A 25,821-nucleotide genomic window follows, 5' to 3' on the forward strand; every position below is an offset into this window, starting at 1 on the left:
TTCATTGTATGCCTCGTAGCCCACATTTTTTGGCAAGTTTTCCCCTTTGCAAGCTCTATCTCTAATTTTTAGTTGTCTCTGAGCTAGTGGATGGAAACTAGTTGCTATAATGTCTACGCAGCAAACAGAAAGAGATGGATTCTTACTCTTCTTTCTCTGTAGTAAACGGACAAATGTAGCAATGAGATGTAAAACATTAGACGGCAGTACTACTGAGATGTGTGGCTGTGCATCAGCACATAAGTGAAATACATTTCAAGAAAGCTGCAACGCGCTTTGAGTCCTCCTCACTACTCTTCCTACTTCTCCTCTCCAGGTTATAATAGGCTAAATCATTTGACACCACACTACCCTGGCAGTCTATGTTGTTTTGACAAATATGGGTTTGAGCTGGTGAGTTCATGAGGCAGTGGTAAGGGGACGTAGTGTCTCATAGGTGGAAGAAGCAGATTTCCCTGACAATATACTATACAAAGATTCTTATATTCATTTATGCTATTGATTTATTGCTCACATAACATTGGCTACTAAAGAACTATTTTACAATTGATAGATGTGGGAACCATTGGGAGCATTTTTTTACTTAAATGCACAGATTTGTGGCTAAAAACTATTTGGTAATTGGTTTTCATTAAAAATGTTGCACCCTTTGGCACTGATAGATGATAAGAAAACTTATACAGCTGTGTGAAAAAGTATTTGCCCCTTCCTGATTTCCTATTCTTTTGCATGTCAAATATTATACAAATATAACACAAGTAATCACAATATGCAGTTTTTAAATGAAGGTCTTTATTATTAAGGGAAAAAGAAATCAAAGCCAATGGTCTTGTGTGAAAAAAGTGATTGTCAACTAAACCTAATAACTGGTTGGACCACCCTTAGAAGCAACAACTGCAATCAAGCATTTACAATAGCTGGCAATGAGTCTTTAACAATGCTCTGAAGGAATTTTGGCCCACTCGTCTTTGCAGAATTGTTGTATTCAGCCACATTGGAGGGTTTCTGAGCATGAACCACCTTTTTAAGGTCATGTCACAGCATCTCAATCGGATTGAGGTCAGGACTTTGACTAGGCCACTACTAGCCTACTTAAGCCATTCAGAGGTGGACTTGCTGGTGTGTTTTGGATCATTGTCTTGCTGCATAACTCAAGTGCGTTTCAGCTTGCGGTAACAAACAGATGGCTTTTTTGTTAGACAGCAGAATCAGGGGCAGACATACCGCCGGTTCAACCGGTGCAACTGCACCGGGGCCCAGAGCAGGAGGGGGCCCCCACGGACATACAAAACAATGAGATGAATGACAGCCGGCGGCAGTATCACTGCTAACAGGAGAAGCAGGGGGGCCGCTCTGCTGCACACATGTGATATGACGGTCAAACGGGCCCCTTTTCTGACCTCACCTGTTAGCATACATTATGCTGCTGTCTGGCTGTCACTGGTGAGGCGCGGTGATGGGCGGCAGATGAAGGAAGAGAGGAGTGAGGGAGGGGGAGGTACTCTCAGTGAGTCACTGAAGCTGCGGCTCTGCTTTGACTCACTGCTGCTGCTGTCTTCCCAGTGTCTCTCAGTGATCCGCAGGACTGGGATACACATGAAAATAGGGGGGGGTGAGGAGGAATCACTAGTCTAGGTAGGAGAAGGGCTGGCCCGCCGGGAGTTCATAGGGTTGAGAGCTGACAGTCTAGACAGGCTCCATGTCTCCCCTGCTCATTTCCTGTTCCTCTGGGACGGACCAGCTCCCTGTAATTACACTCACTGTAGGTACACATTCCATGTGATGAATGTTGATCTGTCTAGAGTGTGTGTATACAGCTGTGTGTATATAGGGCTAGTGTGTATACACCGCTGTTTGTATATAGGTCTAGTGTGTATATACTGCTGTTTATATAGGGCTAGTGTGTGTGTGTGTGTATACTGCTGTGTGTATATAGTGCTAGTGTGTGTGTGCATACTGCTGTGTGTATATAAGGTTAGTGTGTGTATACTGCTGCGTGTATATAGGGAAAGTGTGTGTGTATACTGCTGTGTGTATATAGGGCTGGTGTGTGTATACTGCTGTGTATATAGGGCTAGTGTGTGTGTATACTGCTGTGTGTATATAGGACTAGTGTGTGTGTGTGTGTATATTGCTGTGTGTATATAAGGCTAGTGTGTGTGAGTATACTGCTGTGCATATAGGGCTAGTGTGTGTATATACTTCTTTGCATACAGGGCTAGTGTGTGTATACTGCTGTGTGTGTATTGCTAGTGTGTATGTATACTGCTGGGTATAGGGCTAGTGTGTAGTGTGTGTGTACTGATCTGTATATAGGGCTAGTGTGTGTGTATACTGCTGTGTACGTAGTGCTAGTGTGTGTATACTGCTGTGTATATAGTGCTAGTGTATGTATACTGCTGTGTATATAGAGCTAGTGTGTGTGTATATTGCTGTGTGTGTATATAGTACTAGTGTGTGTATACTGCTTTGTATATAGGGCTAGTGTGTGTATACTGCTGTGTATATGGGCTAGTGTGTGTATTTTCTGATGTGTATACACATATGATATTATAGGTATTTTATACACAGTGTACATGCATGAGGGGGCCCCCGACGTATTTCCTGCACAGAGGCCCATTGCTGCTTGTGTCCGCCCCGAGCAGAATTCATGGTTCCATTTACCACAACAAGTCTTCCTGGTCCTTAAGCAGCAAAACTGCCCCAGACCATCAGACTACCACCTCCATATTTTACAGTTACCATGATGTTCCTTTTCTGAAATGTCATGTTACTTTTGTGCCTGATGTAGTGGGACATATACCTTCCAAAAAGTTCAACTTTTGTCTTGTCAGTCCACAGAGTATTCTCCCAAAAGTCTTGGGGATCATCAAGATGTTTTCTGGCAAAACTGAGACGAGCCTTTATGTTCTTATTGCTCAAAAGTGGTTTTCGTCTTGGAACTTTGCCATGCAGGTCATTTTTTCCCAGTCTTTTTCTTATGGTGGAGTCACTGACCTTAACTGAGACAAATGAGGCCTGCAATTCTTTGGATGTTGTTGTGGGGTCTTTTATGACCTGCACTCTTGTGGTAATTTTAGTTGGCCAGCCAGCCACTCCTGGCAAGATTCATCACTGTTGCATGTTTTCGGCATTTGTGGATAATGGCTGTCACTGTGGTTCGCTGGAGTCCCAACACTTGGGAAATGGCTTTATATACTTTTCCAGACTGATAAATCTCAATTACTTTGTTTCTCATTTGTTTGAGAATGTATTTGAATTGTGGCATTATGTCTAGCTTTTGAGGAACCATTGGACTACTTCACTTTGTCAGGCAGGTCCTATTTAAGTGATTTCTTGATTGAGAACAAGTGTGGCAGTAATCAAGCCTGGGTGTGGCTAGGGAATATTTGAATTCAGCTTCCCAAAGATGTGATAAACCACAGTTATTTTATTTTTTAAGAGGGGGGTGGTGGTGCAATCACTTTTTCACACAGGGACCTATAGGTTTGGGTTTCTTTTTCTCTTAATAATAAAGACCTCCATTTAAAACTGCATTTTGTTTACTTGGGTTATCTTTGTCTAATATTTAAATTTGTTTGGTGATCTGAAACATTTATGTAAGACAGACATGCAAAGGAATGGGAAATCAGGAAGGGGCAAACACGTTTTCATACAACTGTATATTAGAAAGTGCCAAAAATCCATGTCTCAACACATTTGTGAAAATAAACATATAGGCCCTGATTTATCAAAGCTTTTTTATCAGAAGTCTGTCATAAAAGCTTTGAAAAGTGGAAATAATTTTGCATACTGCGAGGTTGCGCAAACATTTCAACACTTTTGGCATCTTCACGGCATTTTCGCCCAGCTCTATCAAAGTTGGCAGAGTGTGGATGGGTATGTAATGAGAGCCAATCATGATGAGCGGCAATGTTCTCTACCCCACAAATCTTACTCCAGTAGGGACTGGAGTAAGATTTGTGGAGAGGCACATGCCACTATGTGCCTCGGCTGATTCATTAAAAGAAGTGCGCCTTTCAATGAATCAAAAGCCTCGCACTCCAACCCCCCACCTCGTCATAACCAGGTTGAAAATGCCAGGCTTCATGAATTGGGCCCATAGTGTGCAACCACTTTGAATACATTCCTATGAGGATGTGATTCTGATTTGAATTTTGCTTTGTATTAATGACTAATATCTTCTCCTTTGCCATTCAGTGTGATCCTTATGTGGGAATTTTCACAATACACCATTGGATGACTCTTATCGACTATTACATCAATACTTTATCAATATCAATACTAAAAAAAAAACTTTTGAAAACCTTTTGAAACTAATAACAAATATGTACCTATTTCCTGAAACTCTTGCATCCTCATACCACTCAGCAGCTTAGGCTCACTAGTGTGGATACTACGCACTTCACTCTCAGTGTTGTTGGAGATCTTTATTTGAACAGACACCATCCGATGATCAGGTGTAAATGGCTGGCGGCTGAACATATATTCCATAGACAGGCCCTCTCCGGTCATTCGATGTAGTAGTTCGAATGAGCGACCAGTGGAGAATATAGGACTGATTACCTTAGAGGGAAAAATAGAAACACTACAACGTGGAATAGAATAAATTGAGCATTATAAATAAATGCCATATTTTAATAGAGTTGATAGATGCCACCATGGTATAGCCCCATGCTACTCACTGTGGGGGTAAGAGAAGTGTCCGTTAATGATAATCCTTCAAGGTCAGTCACTAAGCTGGATGATACAATACTCCCAGACGTTGTAAGAGGGGCAGAGGGCACTGAGACTATAAAAGAAAACAAAAAAAACACATTTATGTTACTTTAGCTAAGGAGTTTGCATAAAGTTCTTGATTAAATTATATGACAGGGTATCTGTATTAAGGTACCTTCACACTGAACAACTTAACAACGATATCGCTAGCGATCCGTGACGTTGCAGCGTCCTGGCTAGCGATATCGTTGTGTTTGACACGCAGCAGCGATCTGGATCCTGCTGTTACATCGCTGGTCGGAGCAGAAAGGCCAGAACTTTATTTCGTCGCTGGATCTCCCGCAGACATCGCTGAATCGGCGTGTGTGACACCGATTCAGCGATGTCTTCACTGGTAACCAGGGTAAACATCGGGTTACTAAGCGCAGGGCCGCTCTTAGTAACCCGATGTTTACCCTGGTTACCAGTGTAAATGTAAAAAACAAACAAACAGTACATACTTACATTCCGGTGTCTGTCCCCCGGCCTCAGCTTCCTGCACTGACTGTGAGCGCCGGCCGGCCGTAAAGCAGAGCGGTGACGTCACCGCTGTGCTTTACGGCCGGCTGGTGCTCACAGTCAGTGCGGGAAGCTGACGGCGAGGGGACAGACACCGGAATGTAAGTATGTACTGTTTTTTTTTTTTTTACATTTACACTGGTAACCAGGGTAAACATCGGGTTACTAAGCGCGGCCCTGCGCTTAGTAACCCGATGTTTACCCTGGTTACCAGGGGACTTCGGCATCGTTGGTCGCTGGAGAGCTGTCTGTGTGACAGCTCTCCAGCGACCACACAGCGACGAAACAGCCACACTGCAGCGATCGGCATCGTTACCTATATCGCTGCAGCGTCGCTTAATGTGACGGTACCTTTAGGCTACGGTCACACGTTCAGTATTTTACCTCAGTATGTGTAAGCCAAAACCAGGAGGGGGTGAGAAATACAGAAGTGGTGACGTGTTTCTATTAGACATTTCCTCTGATTATAGTCTTTAGGGCTATTTGCATGCCTGTATGTTTGGGGACCGAGTGTCCACAAAAAACACAGAGATGTGTCTGTTTTTGATCTGAGTCGCCCATTTAAATCAATGAGTCCTTAAAAGAAAATTGAACAGCACACAGATGCCATCCATGTATATCCTGAGCACTGTCCTTTTTTAAACAGGCCTCTGACCTTTCCGGCGCCTGCGCACTGCAGTACTATCCTCTGCCCTCAACAGGGCAGAGCAAAGTACGCCTGCGCCGGGGCCGTGGCTGAAGATCAGAAGATGACGTCTTGTAATGAAGATAGGAGGCGCTGCAGCGGACCAGAGACGCCCATCTGACCTGACCAGCAGCGGGACCGCCCCTGGGTGAGTATAATATAACGTCTTTTTCTCCTCTTTCAGGTAACATCAGGGGCTTATCTACAGCATTACAGAATGCTGTAGATAAGCGCCTGATGCCGGTGGGCTTACCTCACCCGCGATTTTCGGGGTGACAGGTTCCCTTTAATACATGGGAAAAGCTTAGACAACTTTGCGGTATGAGAAGAATGGATGCACCTGATGGTAAAAAAATGACACACGGACCCAAAATGAATGAAAATCAAATCTAGCAACATGCTGCAGGTACTGATGTGTTGTAGGAAAAATGCAAGTGTTTTTTATGTATTTTCCCCACTCATTAGTACAGGTGAAATCGCTGAAAGTATTGACGTCCTGCAGACTTAAATCTTCTGCAAATCTGTAAGAAAAAAATAAGCAACGTGTACATGAGACTTCAGGAATCTCATTCACTTTGCTGTTTGTTACTAGGAAAGTTTTCAGGTTTTGTAACAAATCTCCACAGAAAAAACATGACCAAAATATCAATGTGTGCACAGACCTTAACAGGGTGTGTTATTTTAGACCTTGTCTGAATCTGCTGCTATATATAATGCTGGCATAACTATGTGTTGTAAAATAATACTGTGCAATATTTGATCTTCAATGTCAGAATGTCTTCTTTCTACCAACGAGAAATGGAAAAAAGGTGTTGTTCAGAGGTCCAAAGAGAGATACCAAGTGAGGCCGGTTTCACACGTCAGTGGCTCCGGTACGTGAGGTGACAGTTTCCTCACGTACCGGAGACACTGACTCACGTAGACACATTAAAATCAATGTGTCTCTGCACATGTCAGCGTGTTTTCACGGACCATGTGTCCGTTTGAAAAACACGGAGACATGTCAGTGTTCGTGGGAGCGCACGTATTGCACGGACCCATTAAAGTCAATGGGTCCGTGTAAAACACGTACCGCACACGGATGCTGTCCGTGTGCCGTGCAGGAGACAGCGCTACAGTAAGCGCTGTCTCCCCAACGTGGTGCTGAAGCCGCCATTCATTTCTTCTCTCCAGCAGCGTTCGCTGGAGAGAAGATATGAAAAATCCCTGTCCCCAACTTCCTCCCACCCCCTGTGTGCCCCCCGCGGTTAATAAAATACTTACCCGGCTCCCTCGCTGCTTCCTCTCCTCGCCGCAGCTTCTCCTGTATGAGTGGTCACATGGTGCCGCCCATTACAGTGATGAATATGCGGCTCCAACCCTATGGGAGGCGAACGCTGCTGGACAGAAGAAATGAATGGCGGCTTCAGCACCAGATGCAGGGGACAGCGCTTAACTGTAGCGCTGTCTCCTGCATGGTGCGTGTGGTACCCAGTCGGCACACGGGCGGCACACGGATGCCGCACGTGTGCCACACTGATGTGCCACGTGAGCACACGGACACGGATAATTCCGGTACCGGAATTATCTGGACGTGTGGGACAGGCCTAATAGTGACTCATCGAGAATTAAAAATATATATATCTCTTTTGCTTGTTGGATGTTAAATAATATAAAAAATTTCCACTTTAATAGAACTTTTTCCACCTTCTATTACGCTGCTCATTCACTCGTTTCTGAGTGAAGTTTGTTATAACTCTTTTCAAGCAGAATGTACACTATTTGCAAGAAAACGTATTTCTAATGTTAAATAATATAGTGTTGTGCTGAGATTTATAGAAAAAGTATTTTATGTTAGGGCATGTGCACACAGCATTTTTTTAGATGTATCCACTGAATTTTACAGAATGAAGAAGCTTCAGGAATAAGCCAGTGATGTTTTTTTCTGTAGTGTCTTCATTGGTGTCTTTACCGTCTATTTTGTTGCCGCTCCACTGCTGGAGTCTTTTTTTTTTTTCAGTTTAGCGCAACTTCTTTTAACTGTTTCCAGACTTTAGAAGCCTGAAGTGGTTCTAAGAAGTGACAAAAGATGTAACATATGCACAGCAAGTCCTTTTTACATTGCTGTGCATTATGTTCATTCTTTGTGGCGGTTTTCTTTAGAGCTTTTTCAGGTGGACTCCACCTGCAAAAGACATCATGTGCATTACCCTCACCTACTGCATCCTCACCCATCCCTTGTAGATTGTGAGCCCTCGCGGGCAGGGTCCTCTCTCCTCCTGTACCAGTTGTGACTTGTATTGTTCAAGATTATTGTACTTGTTTTATTATGTATACCCCTCCTCACATGTAAAGCGCCATGGAATAAATGGCGCTATAATAATAATAATAAATAATAATAATGTGCACATAACCTTATACAAAAACCAGTGAAACTCTATTCATATGTCAAGATTTTACTCACAGTCATCTAGATCCAGTAAAGACATCTCTTTTGTCTCCTTGGACTGCTTTACTGCTGGTTTGGAAGCTACAGACTGAGTAGGGAGAGAAATTAACGTCACTCACACATTTATATGCTCTCCTTGACAATTCTAAATCCTATACACTGGAGGTCTGTTACAGTAAAAGTGTCACTTCATACAGTTTTACCTATTTCAGAGGCATTCAGATAACATAATGTTAAATCATACTTCTCAACCCTCCCATAATATCTGGGAGGCTTTGGAAAAATACGGGACCTAATAAACAGTGATTGGGGTGTGACACGTCCACCAGTAAAATTGACTTTGAGGGCCCACTGTTGAGTTACATGCAAATATCACATTAGCCTCATTCACAAATTGTTCTGGGCTACTTTTGTCTGATATGTAATGACCCTCTGCTCTCAATGGAGAGAAATTGCAAGTTGAGCACAACAGACATAAATGTGATTACTGAGATATGTCCAGACAAGTAGGCTGAGGGAGTGACAGTACAGCAGAGCTGACAGTACAAAGAGATGAGGTGGTGCTGATGGAAATGGTTGTAAAGTGACACAACTAAACTTAGCTGTGCTGCCGCTCTCCCACTGGGACCTTATAGGAAATCATGCAGGAGGTTAGACCAGGAGATCAAAGCTATATTATTACACTACATTCACTGAGAAAACTGCTCTAAACTACATTTGGGAATGTTCTTCTTTCTTTTGAGTGTAGCTACCTGCTAATGATTGGTCAGCATCATACAGGGAGAAGAAGTAAACACCTCATGTAAAATCTGCCAGATAACACTCACTATGACTTAAAAAAGTTAACTCATTACGTGACAAATACTAATATCTCTGTAACACAGTTTTATTCCACTTTTCAGCTATTATTACATCGTGTGTCCAGTTCAACCTTAAAATTTGGTGAAATGTCCTTTTTAATTCTCCCATACTCAGGCCTCATTCATACAAGTGCATTCCTTGTTTTTCACGGATAGCACTTGCACCTATGATAGTCTATTGGATAGTTCACATGTCCTATTTTTTTCCTTGTATATTGCGGAGGCATGTTCATTAATGATCTGAGTGTCATATAAAAATCATCAATACAAGGCTATGGATCCGTGAAAAAAATCAGATAGCACTTTCAATTTTTCAAGGGCTGAGAAATAGGAGAAACTTTTTTTTTCCTATCAGAGAAAAACTGATGAAAATCTGATGGACCATTTTTATTGTATGTGAAAATAACTGATGTCTGAATGAGGTCTAAGTCTTTGTGCTTTATAAAAGAACACAGGAGTGCAGAGGACTGCAAACTGCAAAAGTAAGGAGAGGGGAGTATTGGCAGAGTTTCGAGTTTCTGGTCTTAATATGTATTTATGTGGACCCAGATCTGTGTTTAGTTAGGGGTTTGGTTTGTGGTCAGTATTAGTTTAGGCTGACTGCTAAATGAGTACACTAGGGGGTCTGGTCTGGCATCCAGATTCGTATCATAAAATAGAGACTTACAGGCCTTTTCTTTTTAGGCTCAGACTGCGGTTGTTCTTTCTCATCCTCTTCCTCGTCATCCTCTTCTGACGAAGATTCACTCTCAGATTCACTCTCTGAGCTGCTTTCTTCTGAAGCGGACTTCTTTGATGTTCTCACTGGGGTTTTCTTCCCTTTTGCTGTTAATCTTTGATCCCGATCACTTTCATCACTGTCAATTGATCAAGAATGTAATTTTTTTTACATACAAACCTATTTATTATTAGTGACTTTATACGATCCCCTGTAATGGTAGGAAAACAGAATACTGAACCTCTCCGCACCCTTTGCTGATGTTAAGGAAATAGGACTGTCTTCGTTCCATCAAGATAAGGTTCCAAAAAGTGTGTTATGTCACAAGGGGCTTACATGTAAAATGGGCATATGCTTCAAGTCTTATTTATGGTCCTAATAAGCATTGGGCTGTCCTTGCTGATATTTCTATGGGATCATACTCACTTGCCGCCGGCACTTTGGAGCGGAGCATGCAGCTCAATGTATTGCTGTGCGGCCGCATGCTCTGCTCCCAAGTGCCGGCGGCAGAGCCGGGTTTTAACATCGGCCGTATTTCACGCAAGTGAGTATGAGGCCGGGGTCGCACTATCAATGATTCTCTCATGTGAGAGAATCAGGCCAATTATGCTAATGACAGTCATCTTACTGTGCTGCGATTCACTCACATGAGAGAATCGCATCACAGTTGCGGAGAAAACAGATCTTAATTTCTACAACTTCTTTATTCTCTTAGTCAGTGGATGTTGGGCTGCACCAGGATGACATCCGAGTGCAGTTCGATCTTTCACATGCACCAAGACTTGTATAAGTGCATGTGATCCGATCGTTGGATGCACCTGCAGCATTTTGCAATTGTTTTCTTATGCCCAATCGGCATGAGAAAATAATTGTTCATCTGCTCTGCCCCATAGTATAATATTGGGCCGAGTGCTATCCGATAAAACAGCGCATAGCACCCGGCCATGTTATACTCCAGTGTGAGCGAGCCCTAACACTCCTCCGTACCTCCCCTCACTCTGTGCTTCATCTTTCTTGTCCTTTTTCTTCTCTTCCTTTTCAGACTCTTCTTCATCTTCACTCTCTTCCTCCTCTTCTTCACTCTCAGACCCTGAACCACTACCACTGGAACTCTCACCACTCTCTGACTCACTCACTGACTCTGGTTCTGAAATAAAAACATTATAAGGCATATATCAGCGTATGTAAAAAATACTAATGTTAAATATGGAAAATTGATAAGTTGAAATAATGTTCCGCAATGTATATACTTTTATCTTAAAGAAAAAAATACAAAAAGGGTTGACATGCACCACTGCAAAGAAAAGTAGACTTCATTAATATTCAGCTTCTCAAATTTCTTTGGCAACAGTTTCATGTGTGATTAAAATTAGTAATAACAGTGTTGCCTGTTAAAAGGGAATCTTTCACTAGGTTATTGCTACTGAATCTAAGAGCAGTGTGATGTGGGGGCAGATACCATGATTCCAGCAATGTGTCACTTACTGGTCTGTTTGCTGTAGTTTTTATAAAACCATTATTTTATCAGCAGGAGATTATGTCTAGGGGACTAGTAAACCTGCTGTCATGTAGTCATCCCCCTTCATGAGTTCTGTATAACCCCGCCCCTACCACTGATTGTGTACACTGTGCATAGGCAAAAAGCTGCCAGAGAGCTGCCAATCAGTGGTGTGGGCAGGTTCATACAGAGCTCAGAATTCAGAGTACTCGCTGAACTGCATGAGATAAAACTGTGATTTTATTGAAAATATAACACACAGCCCAGTAAGTGACACATCACTGGAGTCAGGGTATCTGCCCTTATGTTATGCTGCTTTCACATGGAGTAGCACACACCTGCTGACAGATTCCCATTAACTAGTCTCTTACCACTGTCTGCAGACTCAGTTGGTCCTGATTCCCCATCTGAATCAGAATAGAATGGTTTCTCCTCCCTCTCTTTCCTCTTGTCTCTGCTTGGGCATTTAGTCCATTCAGGTACCTAGAAGAGTGAATTGAATGACTATATGCAAGGAAAGGTGCAAACTACATTCCAAAGCAGACAAAATTCAGATTTATTGGGATTCACTTGTCGATTAAAATATAACAGAAAGGAATAATGCTAAAAAGAAAAATAAATTAAATGAAAAAATATATAAATTCTAGTTCAGCAAAAAGTGTTTCCACTGAATTATAACATGCCATGGCCCAATTTCTAGATGCATATGCATGGTCGGGATGCAGTATTTCAATGCAGCAAGAAGTGACTAGTGACGACCAGGCATCTTTAATAAACAGCAGAGGCCTGACAAATCGGCATTTGGAAAACGTGTATTCCATGCTGTGAGAGGCAGTGACTCCTGTCACAGGTAGGGGGCGCTGTGTGTTCTCCCCAGGTTGTGGATGGAGACGGATGAAGTCCATAGGTATGCATGGCAGTCACAGATTTCCATGTGGCTTCCAGCCACGGGTTTGTCTGTTAAAAACCCTGCAATAAGGGTATAGGTGTGTCAGGTGCAACATCAGTGTCAGTTTGGTGTGTGCTGTTGTGCAGAGCAGAGGCCTGCAGAGAGCTGGCTGTGTGTGCAGCAGCACAGGTCAGCAGAGCCAGGAGCTATGGCAGCTGAATAGCCTGGCACCTGCAGCGTATACAGCGATGCAAGTCGTCCATGGTAGCTGGTCTCGAATGTGGACAGTCATGTGCCCGGAGGTGTACCGAAGGTGGATGTCCTGTGCTTGAAAGAGGACTGGCATGTGTAACGATTGCAAACAGTGGATATGGTGCCCGTCTGCTATCCGGAGGATATCCTGGTCTGTGTACAGCTGTGTGAGTAAAGAGTCTTTGATACAGCGATGCAGGACACCCAGGGGAACTAGTCAGAGGAGGACTGGCGTGTGTAGTGTCTGCAACATGTGAAGCTGTGTTTGGAGACTGTAATATGGCGTGCGGTCGCCCCACGGATACCGGAAAAGGAGAGGACCGGCGTGTTTAGGAACTGCAATCTAAAAGCCATATGATGTGTAGTGCTATGAAACGGGTACTGAGACGAAATGAACTGTTTATATTGAACTTTGATGACGTGTACTATAAAATGCTATGCACCTTTATGTGTGAAGTTACACATTAAAGAGACTTTTGTGTGTGAACTTTGTGGGTCACTGCCTCTTCACTGCGTATGGTGCTACCGCAGCATTACAGCTGTTTGAGGTGACTTCTAGATTCACTTCACTAGAGAGTATCAGGCAGGTAGTGTTACAATGATAAGCATGCTATTAATGTTCGGCATTGCTGTAGCAATTAGCCACAGGATACAACAAGGTACAGAAAAATCTATTATAAAAAGAGAAAAGAATAATGCTAGGCTATAAGTACAATTCAACAGATAAGATATCGAAAAACAATTTTTGCAATATGCAATTTGAATTAAGCTGGGAAAAATGCCATAAGCAGAAAGGACAGGTGCAGTGTAAGGCTACGTACACACGCTGCACAACTGCATGCAACCAAAATCTCTGCCCATCAGCAGAGACGAATAGGTGCAAAAGTCTGCAGGTAGCGCCTCAGTGTGAATGCAAACTCTTGCACTTATTGGTAGCCGCGGGTGGGTAGGACTGTTGGTCATATGTAGCAGCCGCACCGTGGGATCCCAGCCCATGGCTACAATCAGCAATAAGGGCAAACAGCATTTAACAGCAGGCTGACATCCATGCATTCTAGGTCTGATCTCACATTGAAGTAAGTCAGTTACTAAGGAAAAAAGAGGTAAATTCATTGGTAGAATCTTGACGTTGCCCTGAATCATATCGGGGACAAGTTTATCACGTTTGTGAATTCAGCATTAGGTAGTGAGGGGAGAATACAGGTCACTGCACACAGAAAGAATAGTCTAAGTCAGGGGTGTCAAACTGCATCCCTCAAGGGCTGCAAACAGGTCATGTTTTCAGGATTTCCTTGTACTGCACAGGTGATAATTTAATCACCTACACACATAATGAATACAGCACCTTGTGCAAAGCTAAGGAAATCTTGAAAACACGCATGGTTTGCGACCCTCGAGGAATGCAGTTTGACACCCCTGGTCTAAGTGGAGAAAAGGCCACACTAAATCACACACAAGTGACACCTCTTTCCACTCCCCCAGCAGGCTGATGTGACACTCCGTGGGCTCAGTATCCTCCTCTTCCTGAATATAAGGGAAGATAGTTCATTCATAATATGTTACATTATCAAATCTAAAATGACCCTTTACTACAGACTGCATTGATGGATGAAGACTGAAAGGATAGCCTGAAAGTACAGCCCAGAGCAGCAAACAGCGAGCAGCTAGAAAGGGACAGATATCTATGCGGGATAAAAAGCAGGAGTGCACTGCAGGGGGGATAGCGGTGGGCTTTGCCTACATCCCTATATACTCAGGTTAGCACGCACAGCTTCCTTCACCTCCACGTTGCGCACAGATGGATCGGGAGCCTCATCTGGCCAGTCTGGTAGCTCCTGATACCCAACAGCTTTGGCATTCAACAAGTGAGAAAGCGAGCCCAACTGAAAGTGATCCCGATCTGTGTGCAGGAGAGAAATGGATTATTCCTTTTATAATTACGAGCCCTCTAACCAACTATTACACATTCAATATCCTTATTATTTATAAAAATCACATTCTCAAGAGTGGCACAGTGATGAGCAGTTTCTAGGACATGTTGCAATTTTTTCAAACTGTTTTTTAAGGGGTATACTGGCAAATGAAATGTATCCTCTGTGCATAGAATAGAGGATAAGTTACTGATCGCTACGAGTCCCACACAGATCTCGACTCTAAATACATGGAGGTGCACATGCTCAACCTCCACTACATATGTTGTCTATGGCAGGGGTCCCCAACTCCAGTCCTCAAGGCCCACCAACAGGTCATGTTTTCAGGATTTCCTTTGCATTGCACAGGTGATGCAATTATTACCTGGGCAAGACTAAGGAAATCCTGAAAATATGACATGTTGGTGGGCATTGAGGACTGGAGTTGGGGACCCCTGCTCTATGGGACTACCAGAGAAAGCCAAGCACAGCAGTGCCATTGACAATAAATGCAATGGAACTAGTGATGAGTGAGTATACTCGTTGCTCTGGTTCTCACGAGCACGCTCGGGTGGTGTCCGAGTATTTGTGACTGCTCGGAGATTTAGTTTTTGTTGACGCAGCTGCATGATTTGCAGCTGCTAGACGGCTTGAATACATGTGGGGATTCCTTAGCAACCAGGCAACCCCACATGTACTCAGGCTGGCTAGTAGCTGTAAATCATGCAGCTGTGTCAACAAAAACTAAATCTCCAAGCACTCACAAATACTCGGAGACCACCTGAGCGTGCTTGTGAGAACCAGATCAACGAGTATACTCGCTCATCACTAAATGGAACCATTGTTGCATTCTACAAGGATCTACAGAGCCCCATTCGCAATATCGAAGGAGGACCCAGAAGTCGGACCACCAGTGATCAGCAAGATATCCCCTACAAAATAAGAAAACAATGTGTAAATATGGTGCAAAACTTTAAACTCACAAGTATTAAAGCAAATGTAATTTTTACTCCCTTGGGTTACACAAATCACTAGTGGAGAGATAAAAGTATAAAAAAAATACAAAAATGCAAATCTGATCCTCCTTCCACCGCCCCCCCTGCAACATATCTTACGATTCATAACTTTAAAATAGAGTGCAGATACCAGTGAAGTGAGGCAGGGAGCTAATGTCTATTACATTCATTAGGGCTGCTGCTTCTTCCCCATATTGCTAGAGAGGGAAGCAGTAATGAGGACACTCAAAATTGATGATGCGTCTAAAATGATTCCTATACTCACAAATGTTGTTAAATTGCACAAAAACAAAGCAATGGAAACTTCTCTACAGATACTATCTTCCCTTCTACTTCTACATTTGAATCAACAGATCATGTAGATAAAGGGAATTTCTTATGTATTTAATTGTAGTTTAATTTAGTTTTAATTTTAGTAATTAAATTTGTTTGTTCTTTCAATTTTAATTTTCTATTGTACTTTTTTTTACATTTCTAAATCCCTTCCTAAGGCAGCGTTATGGGACGCAGAGCAGTAGGGAGTACATGCTTTCTGAAAGCTGCCATAAATGAGAATCAATCTACAGAAATAGGTCATTGGCCATGTTCACATGCAGCATTTTGTAACATTATTTTCTGCAGCCAAAACCTGCTGTATTGGCAGTAACAATGCTAAGTTCAAAACACAAATTTTGCTATGTTTTTGCAGCCTTTTTCGCTGTGTTTTTGGTGTAGATTATATGTGTGATTTGTGTACAGTACAAACTGAAAAAATGAACTGGATTATAAGTTGGTATGCATGCAAAATAGACGCATGTTCACACTGGCCATTAAACAGACAAAACCCAAGACAGAAACAAAATGAACATATCTCCTGCTGTAAGTAAATAAGTAAAAGCAATAGCGTATATAACTAACATTGGGTACTTAGTGAGCGTAAAAGCAATCCCACCAGCGTCAAGGTGAACTACAATCAGAAAGGTCCTAGCCTATAGTATTAAAACCTTAGCAAGCTTCCCATTTGCTGGGTATCCATTCGGGACCCGGTCCTACTCTGTGCTTATTCACACTGATGTCACTTTGACACATGGCTTTAATACTAGAGGTTATGACCATCCTGATTTGGGTACACCTTGACGTTGGTGTGATGGCTTTTACACATTTAAAACAATACAAAATGGTGTTTACAAAGTACCCAAGGTTATTTATATGTCCTATTGCTTTTACTTATTTACTTAAAGCAGGGTATATGTTCATTTTGTTTCTGTCATGGGTATATACAGTACATGTTTAATAAAGTTAGTGTTAATCACCAAAATTGTGTGAAAAATGAGTGAAAACACCACTGCCAAAATGCTGAAAATATTGATTTAAAAAATGCTGCAATGCTCAAATTCAGTTAGGAAAAAAAAACGTAAGTGCATAACATTTCTGAACTCTCATAACTTTTGCGGGCACTATAAAAGATAACTTCCTTTGAGCAGAAAAAAACGCAGCTAAAATTTTGTGTGTGAACATAGCCATAGAATACAACAGTCTCCAGAAAGCCTCTTCCCTATCAGGGGAAAAGCATACATAGTTTTATCTATTAAATCAACCAAGTGATCACGATTGTGTCATCGTGTTCAATCTACAATACTCAAATCCAAATAGAAGTCTCAAATACCACGAAGCGCCGCAGACCCCCAAAATACACAATGAACTATAATAAAAATCAGTAATGTTTATTAATAATGTAAATAGCAAAGAACAACAAGTGCCCCCTGAGGAAGTGTTATGAAACGCGCGTCGGGGTAAAGGAACGGACCCACGGACATCATACACCTTTGTAAGTATACTAATGGCCTGCCTTTTTATTTGCCACAGATCTCGTTTTCTGGAAAGCAGTATTGTTTAGGGGGTAGCGTTACTATATACATGCCGTATGGCAGTGACAAAGTAATTTAGCCCCCTTTTTTTGCTTTACCTTATCACACTGAGACGTCCTGTTTGTAGGATTATTTCACCGCTCGGCCAGTGTTACTTTGAGTGATGTAGGCAGACTTGTTCACTTTGTTAAGGTATCTTGCTATTGTGTACTCAGATGTGTTCTATTTTTGATGTTATGTGTATAGTTCGCTCCTATTGCATTGGAGGTTTTCTCTGGTCTATGATTGTTGTTCTTTGTTATTTACATTATTAATAAACATTACTGATTTTTATTATAGTTCATTGTGTATTTTGGGGGTCTGGGGCGCTTCGCGGTATTTGAGACTTCTATTTGGATTTGAGTATAGTTTTATCTATATGTAAAGTGTTACTATCCTGGCTTTCTAGGTTTCACGTCGTACAACCGGTCGTTCATTGATTTCCCCCACCTTCTATTTAGAACTATATGACTCTTCTCATTCTGTCTCAGTCTACACGGCAAAGCTGACAAGTGAGCTATCAAACATAAATCACATTATCCTGATGTGTACGCTACAATGTTAAAACATAAAGTATGTTTATAATAAAGGCTTGATTTCAATAATAAGTTATTTCTTGACGATACATTCTATTTAGAAAAATTGATTGTGTGTCCATCCTAAATTGCACGTCCACTTTTTATTGTATGTTGAACAGATTCACAATAAAAAAATTCTGAATTTATTTATTATGTAATCAACTCTGTAGAATTATTTTTAGCAGCCAAGGATTGTTGGTCTGCTGCTGGAACTCATTATGGTACTCTGGTGGAAGGGGTGTGACCCTACACAAATTATAATTCTTGTTCTTATATTTACATGTAATAAGTTAAAAGTGGAAATAATACCTTTAAATGGAGACTCCAAAATAGGTGCAGGTTTTTGAGCCAGAAAGAGCTTCTTGGCATGCTTGCTAAGTGCTCCGCTTTTCTCAGTGGGTACAATCAACTGGCGAATGAATCTTGTTCTGTCTCTGATGTCATAGTTTTGGTCATACTTGGCCAGATTCAGAACATACTGAGTGAGAAGCTTCGTCTAAGAACACATATAATGGGGATAATACTTTAATAAGGACAAACACCAACATGATAATAAGCTACTAGTTTCAAACACATAGGCCCCGATTTACTGACGCTTTTATGCCAGAAATTGGCCTAAAATGCTTTGAAAACGTACAACTTTTTTGGCCAAGCCGAAGTTGAACATTTTCACGCCAGTTCGCAGCAGCTACATCAAAATGGACAGAACTGGAGAGGAGCCAAGGCAGGATGAGAAGGGGCTACGCCCGTCTGCCAGATTCTGAAAAAGTATTGTTGCTTCTCACACCAGAAATGCTACTCTAGTCCCCAACTAGAGTAACAATTTTTGTGAGGTACATGCCACAGAGAAAATGCACCAAATTCATTAAGTGGCATGTGCCAGCAAGCCCTTCATTAAGACTGGCGTGTGCAATGCCAATCTTAATGAGTCAGCCCCATAGACTGGAAACATGGAGAAAATGTCTGTTTATACCCAATAAAGTTTCATAAGCAGTGCTTCTCAAACTGGTTTCTGGGACAAAAAAGTTGAGGGATTGAGACACAGCAATTCAGAATACTTCCATAGCAAATCTAGAAAAACAAAATTGGTGAAAGCTAATGTTGGATCCCAGACTCTAAGAAAATACAATCTTATCTGAAAACACAAAAAAGAGGAAGATTTCCATGTCTAAACTGTTTCTCAAGGGTGATAGGATCCATCATCCACACACTGGTAAGGGCATACCCATCATACTTCGTCACATGTGAGACATCTTTTGTGATACATGTTATTTCCCAACTCAAGTCTACAATTCGTTGTGAAAGCCTCTCGTTACCCCTTCTCTATTTTTTCCATAGAATGGGACTTGGACTTTTGCAGTTGAAATTCCAAGTTTTGGAACAAGTCCTTCCAAACGGTAAGAGATCTACCATGACAACTCAAAAAGAGGGAGACATTTTGGATACATGACTTAGGCTAAGTTCACATTAGCGTTCGGGGGCTTTGCGGAGGGCTGCGTACATCCTCCGTTAAGCCCCGCCTACTTCCGCATGCCTCCTGTGTACCTATCTTTAACATTGGGTATGCAGGACATGCAGATGTATGCGGATGCGTTGCTTTGACGCGCCCGCCGACCGCATGGGAACGCAACTGTGCTGTTAAATCTGAAAATAAACATCACAGATCCAAGGATCAACCTCAGATTCCACCGCAAACACACAGAATTAACCCCTTCCCGACCTTTGACGCCACGTAGGCGTCATGAAAGTCGGTGCCAATCCGACCCATGACGCCTATGCGGCGTCATGGAAAGATCGCGTCCCTGCAGACCGGGTGAAAGGGTTAACTCCCATTTCACCCGATCTGCAGGGACAGGGGGAGTGGTAGTTTAGCCCAGGGGGGGTGGCTTCACCCCCTCGTGGCTACGATCGCTCTGATTGGCTGTTGAAAGTGAAACTGCCAATCAGAGCGATTTGTAATATTTCACCCATTATAACGGGTGAAATATTACAATCCAGCCATGGCCGATGCTGAAATATCATCGGCCATGGCTGGAAATACTAGTGTGCCCCCACCCCACCCCTCCGATCGCCCCCCCCACCCCCCCGATCTGGCCGGTACACTGCTCCGGCTCCCCTCCATCCAGTGCTCCGCTCCCCCCCGTGCTCGTGTCCGCTCCCCCCGTGCTCCAATCACCCCCCCGTGCTCCAATCACCCCCCCTGCACTCCGATCCACCCCCCCGTGCTCCGTTCCACCCCCCCGTGCTCCGTTCCAGCCCCCCCGTGCTCCGTTCCACGCCCCCCGCGCTCCGTTCCACCCCTCCCGCGCTCCGATTCCCCCCCCCGTGCTCCGATCCCCCCCCCCGTGGTCCCCCCCCACCCTATCATACTTACCGATCCAGCCGTGGTCCCGTCCGTCTTCTCCCGGGCGCCGCCATCTTCCAAAATGGCGGGCGCATGCGCAGTGCGCCCGCCGAATCTGCCGGCCGGCAGATTCGTTCCAAAGTGCATTTTGATCACTGAGATATAATCTATCTCAGTGATCAAAATAAAAAAAATAATAAATGACCCCCCCCCCCTTTGTCACCCCCATAGGTAGGGACAATAAAAAAATTAAGAAAATTTTTTTTTTCCACTAATGTTAGAATAGGGTTAGGGTTAGGGGTAGGGTTAGGGTTAGGGGTAGGGTTAGGGGTAGGGCTAGGGTTAGGGGTAGGGTTAGGGGTAGGGTTAGGGGTAGGGTTAGGGCTAGGGTTAGGGCTAGGGTTAGGGGTAGGGTTAGGGGTAGGGTTAGGGTTAGGAATGTGCACACGTATTCTGGTCCTCTGCGGATTTTTCCGCTGCGGATTTGATAAATCCGCAGTGCTAAACCGCTGCGGATTTATGGCGGATTTACCGCGTTTTTTTCTGCGCATTTCACTGCGGTTTTACAATTGCGATTTTCTATTGGAGCAGTTGTAAAACCGCTGCGGAATCCGCACAAAGAAGCGACATGCTGCGGAATGTAAACCGCTGCGTTTCCGTGCAGTTTTTCCGCAGCATGTGTACAGCGATTTTTGTTTCCCATAGGTTTACATTGAACTGTACACTCATGGGAAACTGCTGCGGATCCGCAGCGTTTTCCGCAGCGTGTGCACATACCTTTAGAATTAGGCTATGTGCACACGGTGCTGATTTGGCTGCGGATTCGCAGCAGTGTTCCATCAGGTTTACAGTACCATGTAAACATATGAAAAACCAAATCCGCTGTGCCCATGGTGCGGAAAATACCGCGCGGGAACGCTGCGTTGTATTTTCCGCAGCATGTCAATTCTTTGTGCGGATTCCGCAGCGTTTTACACCTGTTCCTCAATAGGAATCCGCAGGTGAAATCCGCACAAAAAACACTGGAAATCCGCGGAAAATCCGCAGGTAAAACACAGTGCCTTTTACCCGCAGATTTTTCAAAAATGGTGCGGAAATATCTCACACGAATCCGCAACGTGGGCACATAGCCTTAGGGTTAGGGTTGGAATTAGGGTTGTGGTTAGGGTTAGGGGTGTGTTGGGGTTAGTGTTGTGGTTAGGGGTGTGTTGGGGTTAGGGTTGTGATTAGGATTATGGCTACAGTTGGGATTAGGGTTAGGGGTGTGTTGGGGTTAGTGTTGGAGTTAGAATTGAGGGGTTACCACTGTTTAGGCACATCAGGGGTCTCCAAACGCAACATGGCGCCACCATTGATTCCAGCCAATCTCGTATTCAAAAAGTCAAATGGTGCTCCCTCACTTCCGAGCCCTGACGTGTGCCCAAACAGTGGTTTACCCCCACATATGGGGTACGAGCATACTCAGGACAAACTGCGCAACAATTACTGGGGTCCAATTTCTCCTGTTACCCTTGTGAATCTAAAAAAATGCTTGCTAAAACATAATTTTTGAGGAAAGAAAAATGATTTTTTATTTTCACGGCTCTGCGTTGTAAACGTCTGTGAAGCACTTGGGGGTTCAAAGTGCTCACCACTATCTAGATAAGTTCCTTGGGGGGTCTAGTTTCTAAAATGGGGTCACTTGTGGGGGGTTTCTACTGTTTAGGCACACCAGGGGCTCTGCAAACGCAACGTGACACCCGCAGACCATTCCATCAAAGTCTGCATTTCAAAAGTCACTACTTCCCTTCTGAGCCCCGACGTGTGCCCAAACAGTGGTTTACCCCCACATATGGGGTATCAGCGTACTCAGGAGAAACTGGACAACAACTTTTGGGGTCCAATTTCTCCTGTAACCCTTGGGAAAATAAAAAATTCTGGGCTAAATAATTATTTTTGAGGAAAGAAAACGTATTTATTATTTTCACGGCTCTGCATTATAAACTTCTATGAAGCACTTGGGGGTTCAAAGTGCTCACCACACATCTAGATAAGTTCCTTTGGGGGTCTAGTTTCCAAAATGGGGTCACTTGTGGGGGGTTTCTACTGTTAAGCCACATCAGGGGCTCTGCAAACGCAACGTGACGCCCACAGAGCATTCCATCAAAGTCTGCATTTCAAAACGTCACTACTTCACTTCCGAGCCCTGGCATGTGCCCAAACAGTGATTTACCCCCACATATGGGGTATCAGCGTACTCAGGAGAAACTGGACAACAACTTTTGGGGTCAAATTTCTCCTGTTACCCTTGGGAAAATAAAAAATTGCAGGCTAAAAGATCATTTTTGAGAAAATAATTTTTTTTTTTATTTTCATGGCTCTGCGTTATAAACTTCTGTGAAGCACTTGGGGGTTCAAAGTCCTCACCACACATCTAGATTAGTTCCTTTGGGGGTCTAGTTTCTAAAATGGTGTCATTTCTGGGGGATCTCCAATGTTTAGGCACACAGGGGCTCTCCAAACGTGACATGGTGTCCGCTAATGATTGGAGCTAATTTTCCATTTAAAAAGCCAAATGGCGTGCCATCCCTTCCGAGCCCTGCCGTGCGCCCAAACAGTGGTTTACCCCCACATATGGGGTATCAGCGTACTCAGGACAAACTGGACAACAATATTTGGGGTCCAATTTCTCCTATTATCCTTGGCAAAATAGGAAATTCCAGGCTAAAAAATCATTTTTGAGGAAAGAAAAATTATTTTTTATTTTCATGGCTCTGCGTTATAAACTTCTGTGAAGCACCTGGGGGTTTAAAGTGCTCAATATGCATCTAGATAAGTTCCTTGGGGGGTCTAGTTTCCAAAATGGGGTCACTTGTGCGGGAGCTCCAATGTTTAGGCACACAGGGGCTCTCCAAACGCGACATGGTGTCCGCTAACAATTGGAGCTAATTTTCCATTCAAAAAGTCAAATGGCGCGCCTTCTCTTCCGAGCCCTGCCGAGTGCCCAAACAGTGGTTTACCCCCACATATGAGGTATCGGCGTACTCGGGAGAAATTGCCCAACAAATTTTATGATCCATTTTATCCTACTGCCCATGTGAAAATGAAAAAATTGAGGCGAAAAGAATTTTTTTGTGAAAAAAAATTACTTTTTCATTTTTACAGATCAATTTGTGAAGCACCTGAGGGTTTAAAGTGCTCACTAGGCATCTAAATTAGTTCCTTGGGGGGTCTAGTTTCCAAAATGGGGTCACTTGTGGGGGAGCGCCAATGTTTAGGCACACAGGAGCTATCCAAACGCGACATGGTGTCCGCTAACGATGGAAATAATTTTTCATTCAAAAAGTCAAATGGCGCTCCTTCCCTTCCGAGCCTTACCATGTGCCCAAACAGTGGTTTACCTCCACATGTGAGGTATTGGTGTACTCAGGAGAAATTGCCCAACACATTTTAGGATCCATTTTATCCTGTTGCCCATGTGAAAATGAAAAAATTGAGGCTAAAAGAATTTTTTTGTGAAAAAAAAGTACTTTTTCATTTTTACGGATCAATTTGTGAAGCACCTGGGGGTTCAAAGTGCTCACTATGCATCTAGATAAGTTCCTTGGGGCGTCTAGTTTCCAAAATGGGGTCACTTGTGGGGGAGCTCCAATTTTTAGGCACACGGGGGCTCTCCAAACGTGACATGGTGTCCGCTAAAGAGTGGAGCCAATTTTTGATTCAAAAAGTCAAATGGCGCTCCTTCCCTTCCAAGCCCTGCCGTGCGCCAAAACAGTGGTTTACCCCCACATATGAGGTATCAGCGTACTCAGGACAAATTGGACAACAACTTTCGTGGTTCAGTTTCTCCTTTTACCATTGGGAAAATAAAAAAATTGTTGCTAAAAGATAATTTTTGTGACTAAAAAGTTAAATGTTCATTTTTTCCTTCCATGTTGCTTCTGCTGCTGTGAAGCACCTGAAGGGTTAATAAACTTCTTGAATGTGGTTTTGAGTACCTTGAGGGGTGCAGTTTTTAGAATGGTGTCACTTTTGGGTATTTTCAGCCATATAGACCCCTCAAACTGACTTCAAATGTGAGGTGGTCCCTAAAAAAAATGGTTTTGTAAATTTCGTTGTAAAAATGACAAATCGCTGGTCGAATTTTAACCCTTATAACTTCCTAACAAAAAAAAATTTTGTTTCCAAAATTGTGCTGATGTAAAGTAAACATGTGGGAAATGTTATTTATTAACTATTTTGTGTCACATATCTCTCTGGTTTAACAGAATAAAAATTCAAAATGTGAAAATTGCGAAATTTTCAAAATTTTCGCCAAATTTCCGTGTTTATCACAAATAAATGCAGAATTTATTGACCTAAATTTACCACTAACATGAAGCCCAATATGTCACGAAAAAACAATCTCAGAACCGCTAGGATCCGTTGAAGCGTTCCTGAGTTATTACCTCATAAAGGGACACTGGTCAGAATTGCAAAAAACGGCAAGGTCTTTAAGGTCAAAATAGGCTGGGTCTTGAAGGGGTTAAAAAACAAAAACGCATATGAACATAATGAGAGAATGGAACATTTTCGGTTACACTGCATGTAGATACTCATGATGGCACACGTCTTTACTCAGATGTTTTACCCCCCAGGACAATATGTCATCCACATACCTGCTTCGAATTAGTCAGATACAGCTTTGCAGCCAGGTTTATGGTCTGTAGTTTAACAATGTCTTCTTCATTAGTGAATGACTTGGCCATCTTCCTCAACACATCAGGAGCTATTTTAGGCACATGTTCACAGTACTCACCAATCAGCCACAATATGCTAGCTCTAGCCATGGGCACCTGAAAATATATGAGAAATTAGGTCCTACTTGTTAGGGCTGTGTTCACATGCACAGGCCTCAAACTAAAACACTTCTTTTTGGAAGGTAACAGCTCTTTTTCCTACATGAAGCACGGCCAACTGCAATGACTGTGTGGTTTTGAGAGTGAAAGAGCCGATTACCTGCACAATTAATGGGCTTCTCCACTACCTGGACAACCCCTCTTTAAAGCACCACTCCAGGGTTTTATTTAGCGTTCGAGTGGCGCTGTAAATGAAAGCCACCTGCCCCCCATCTTATACTCGAATTCTGGTGGTTTTACCTTTTACCTACGCCTCTCCGGTCCCGCGGCACCATCTTGTGTCCATAACGCTTGACTGTCCAGAAGTCAGAAGTTATGTCACAAGAGCTTAATGCAAGTCTATGAGAGCCACAACGAGGCCAGAACAAGGCTCTCATAGACTTGTATTGAAAAGTGACCTCCGGTGGGTTCTATGAAACACCGGAGCAGCTGGCAGGTCACTTTTCGCTGGAGACTGACGCTGGAAAAAGTTGAAGGTGGTTGCAGGTGAGTACGAGACAGAGGGTAGAGGAATTACAATTAAAGCACCACTCCAGCGGTGCAATGAGAAAAAAAAACACTGGAGTGGTGTTTTAAATAAGGTAGCTCTCCTTGTAAAATAAA

At 43.1% G+C, this 25,821-nt stretch overlaps 1 protein-coding gene across 4 annotated transcripts in view; it reads right to left on the reverse strand.

The window, feature by feature from the left end:
- AP3B2 (adaptor related protein complex 3 subunit beta 2) overlaps positions 1–25,821 on the reverse strand; it is a 124,568-nt gene that overhangs the window by 14,512 nt on the left and 84,235 nt on the right. For 2 of the 4 annotated variants that reach the window (XM_069765750.1, XM_069765748.1), the window contains exons 15-23: positions 24,979–25,155; positions 18,307–18,493; positions 14,389–14,507; positions 11,838–11,949; positions 10,956–11,115; positions 9,918–10,107; positions 8,406–8,478; positions 4,686–4,792; positions 4,335–4,566 (exon numbers count right to left, since the gene is read on the reverse strand). In XM_069765750.1, coding sequence (XP_069621851.1) covers positions 4,335–4,566; positions 4,686–4,792; positions 8,406–8,478; positions 9,918–10,107; positions 10,956–11,115; positions 11,838–11,949; positions 14,389–14,507; positions 18,307–18,493; positions 24,979–25,155 — 1,357 coding nt within the window. Of the gene's footprint in view, positions 1–4,334; positions 4,567–4,685; positions 4,793–8,405; positions 8,479–9,917; positions 10,108–10,955; positions 11,116–11,837; positions 11,950–14,376; positions 14,508–18,306; positions 18,494–24,978; positions 25,156–25,821 lie in introns of all 4 variants that reach the window. The other 2 variants (XM_069765749.1, XM_069765747.1) reach the window with 1 other exon arrangement.

The sequence above is a fragment of the Ranitomeya imitator genome, chromosome 4 (genome assembly GCF_032444005.1).
Source record: "Ranitomeya imitator isolate aRanImi1 chromosome 4, aRanImi1.pri, whole genome shotgun sequence".
In the NCBI taxonomy this organism is placed as follows: Eukaryota; Metazoa; Chordata; class Amphibia; order Anura; family Dendrobatidae; genus Ranitomeya; species Ranitomeya imitator.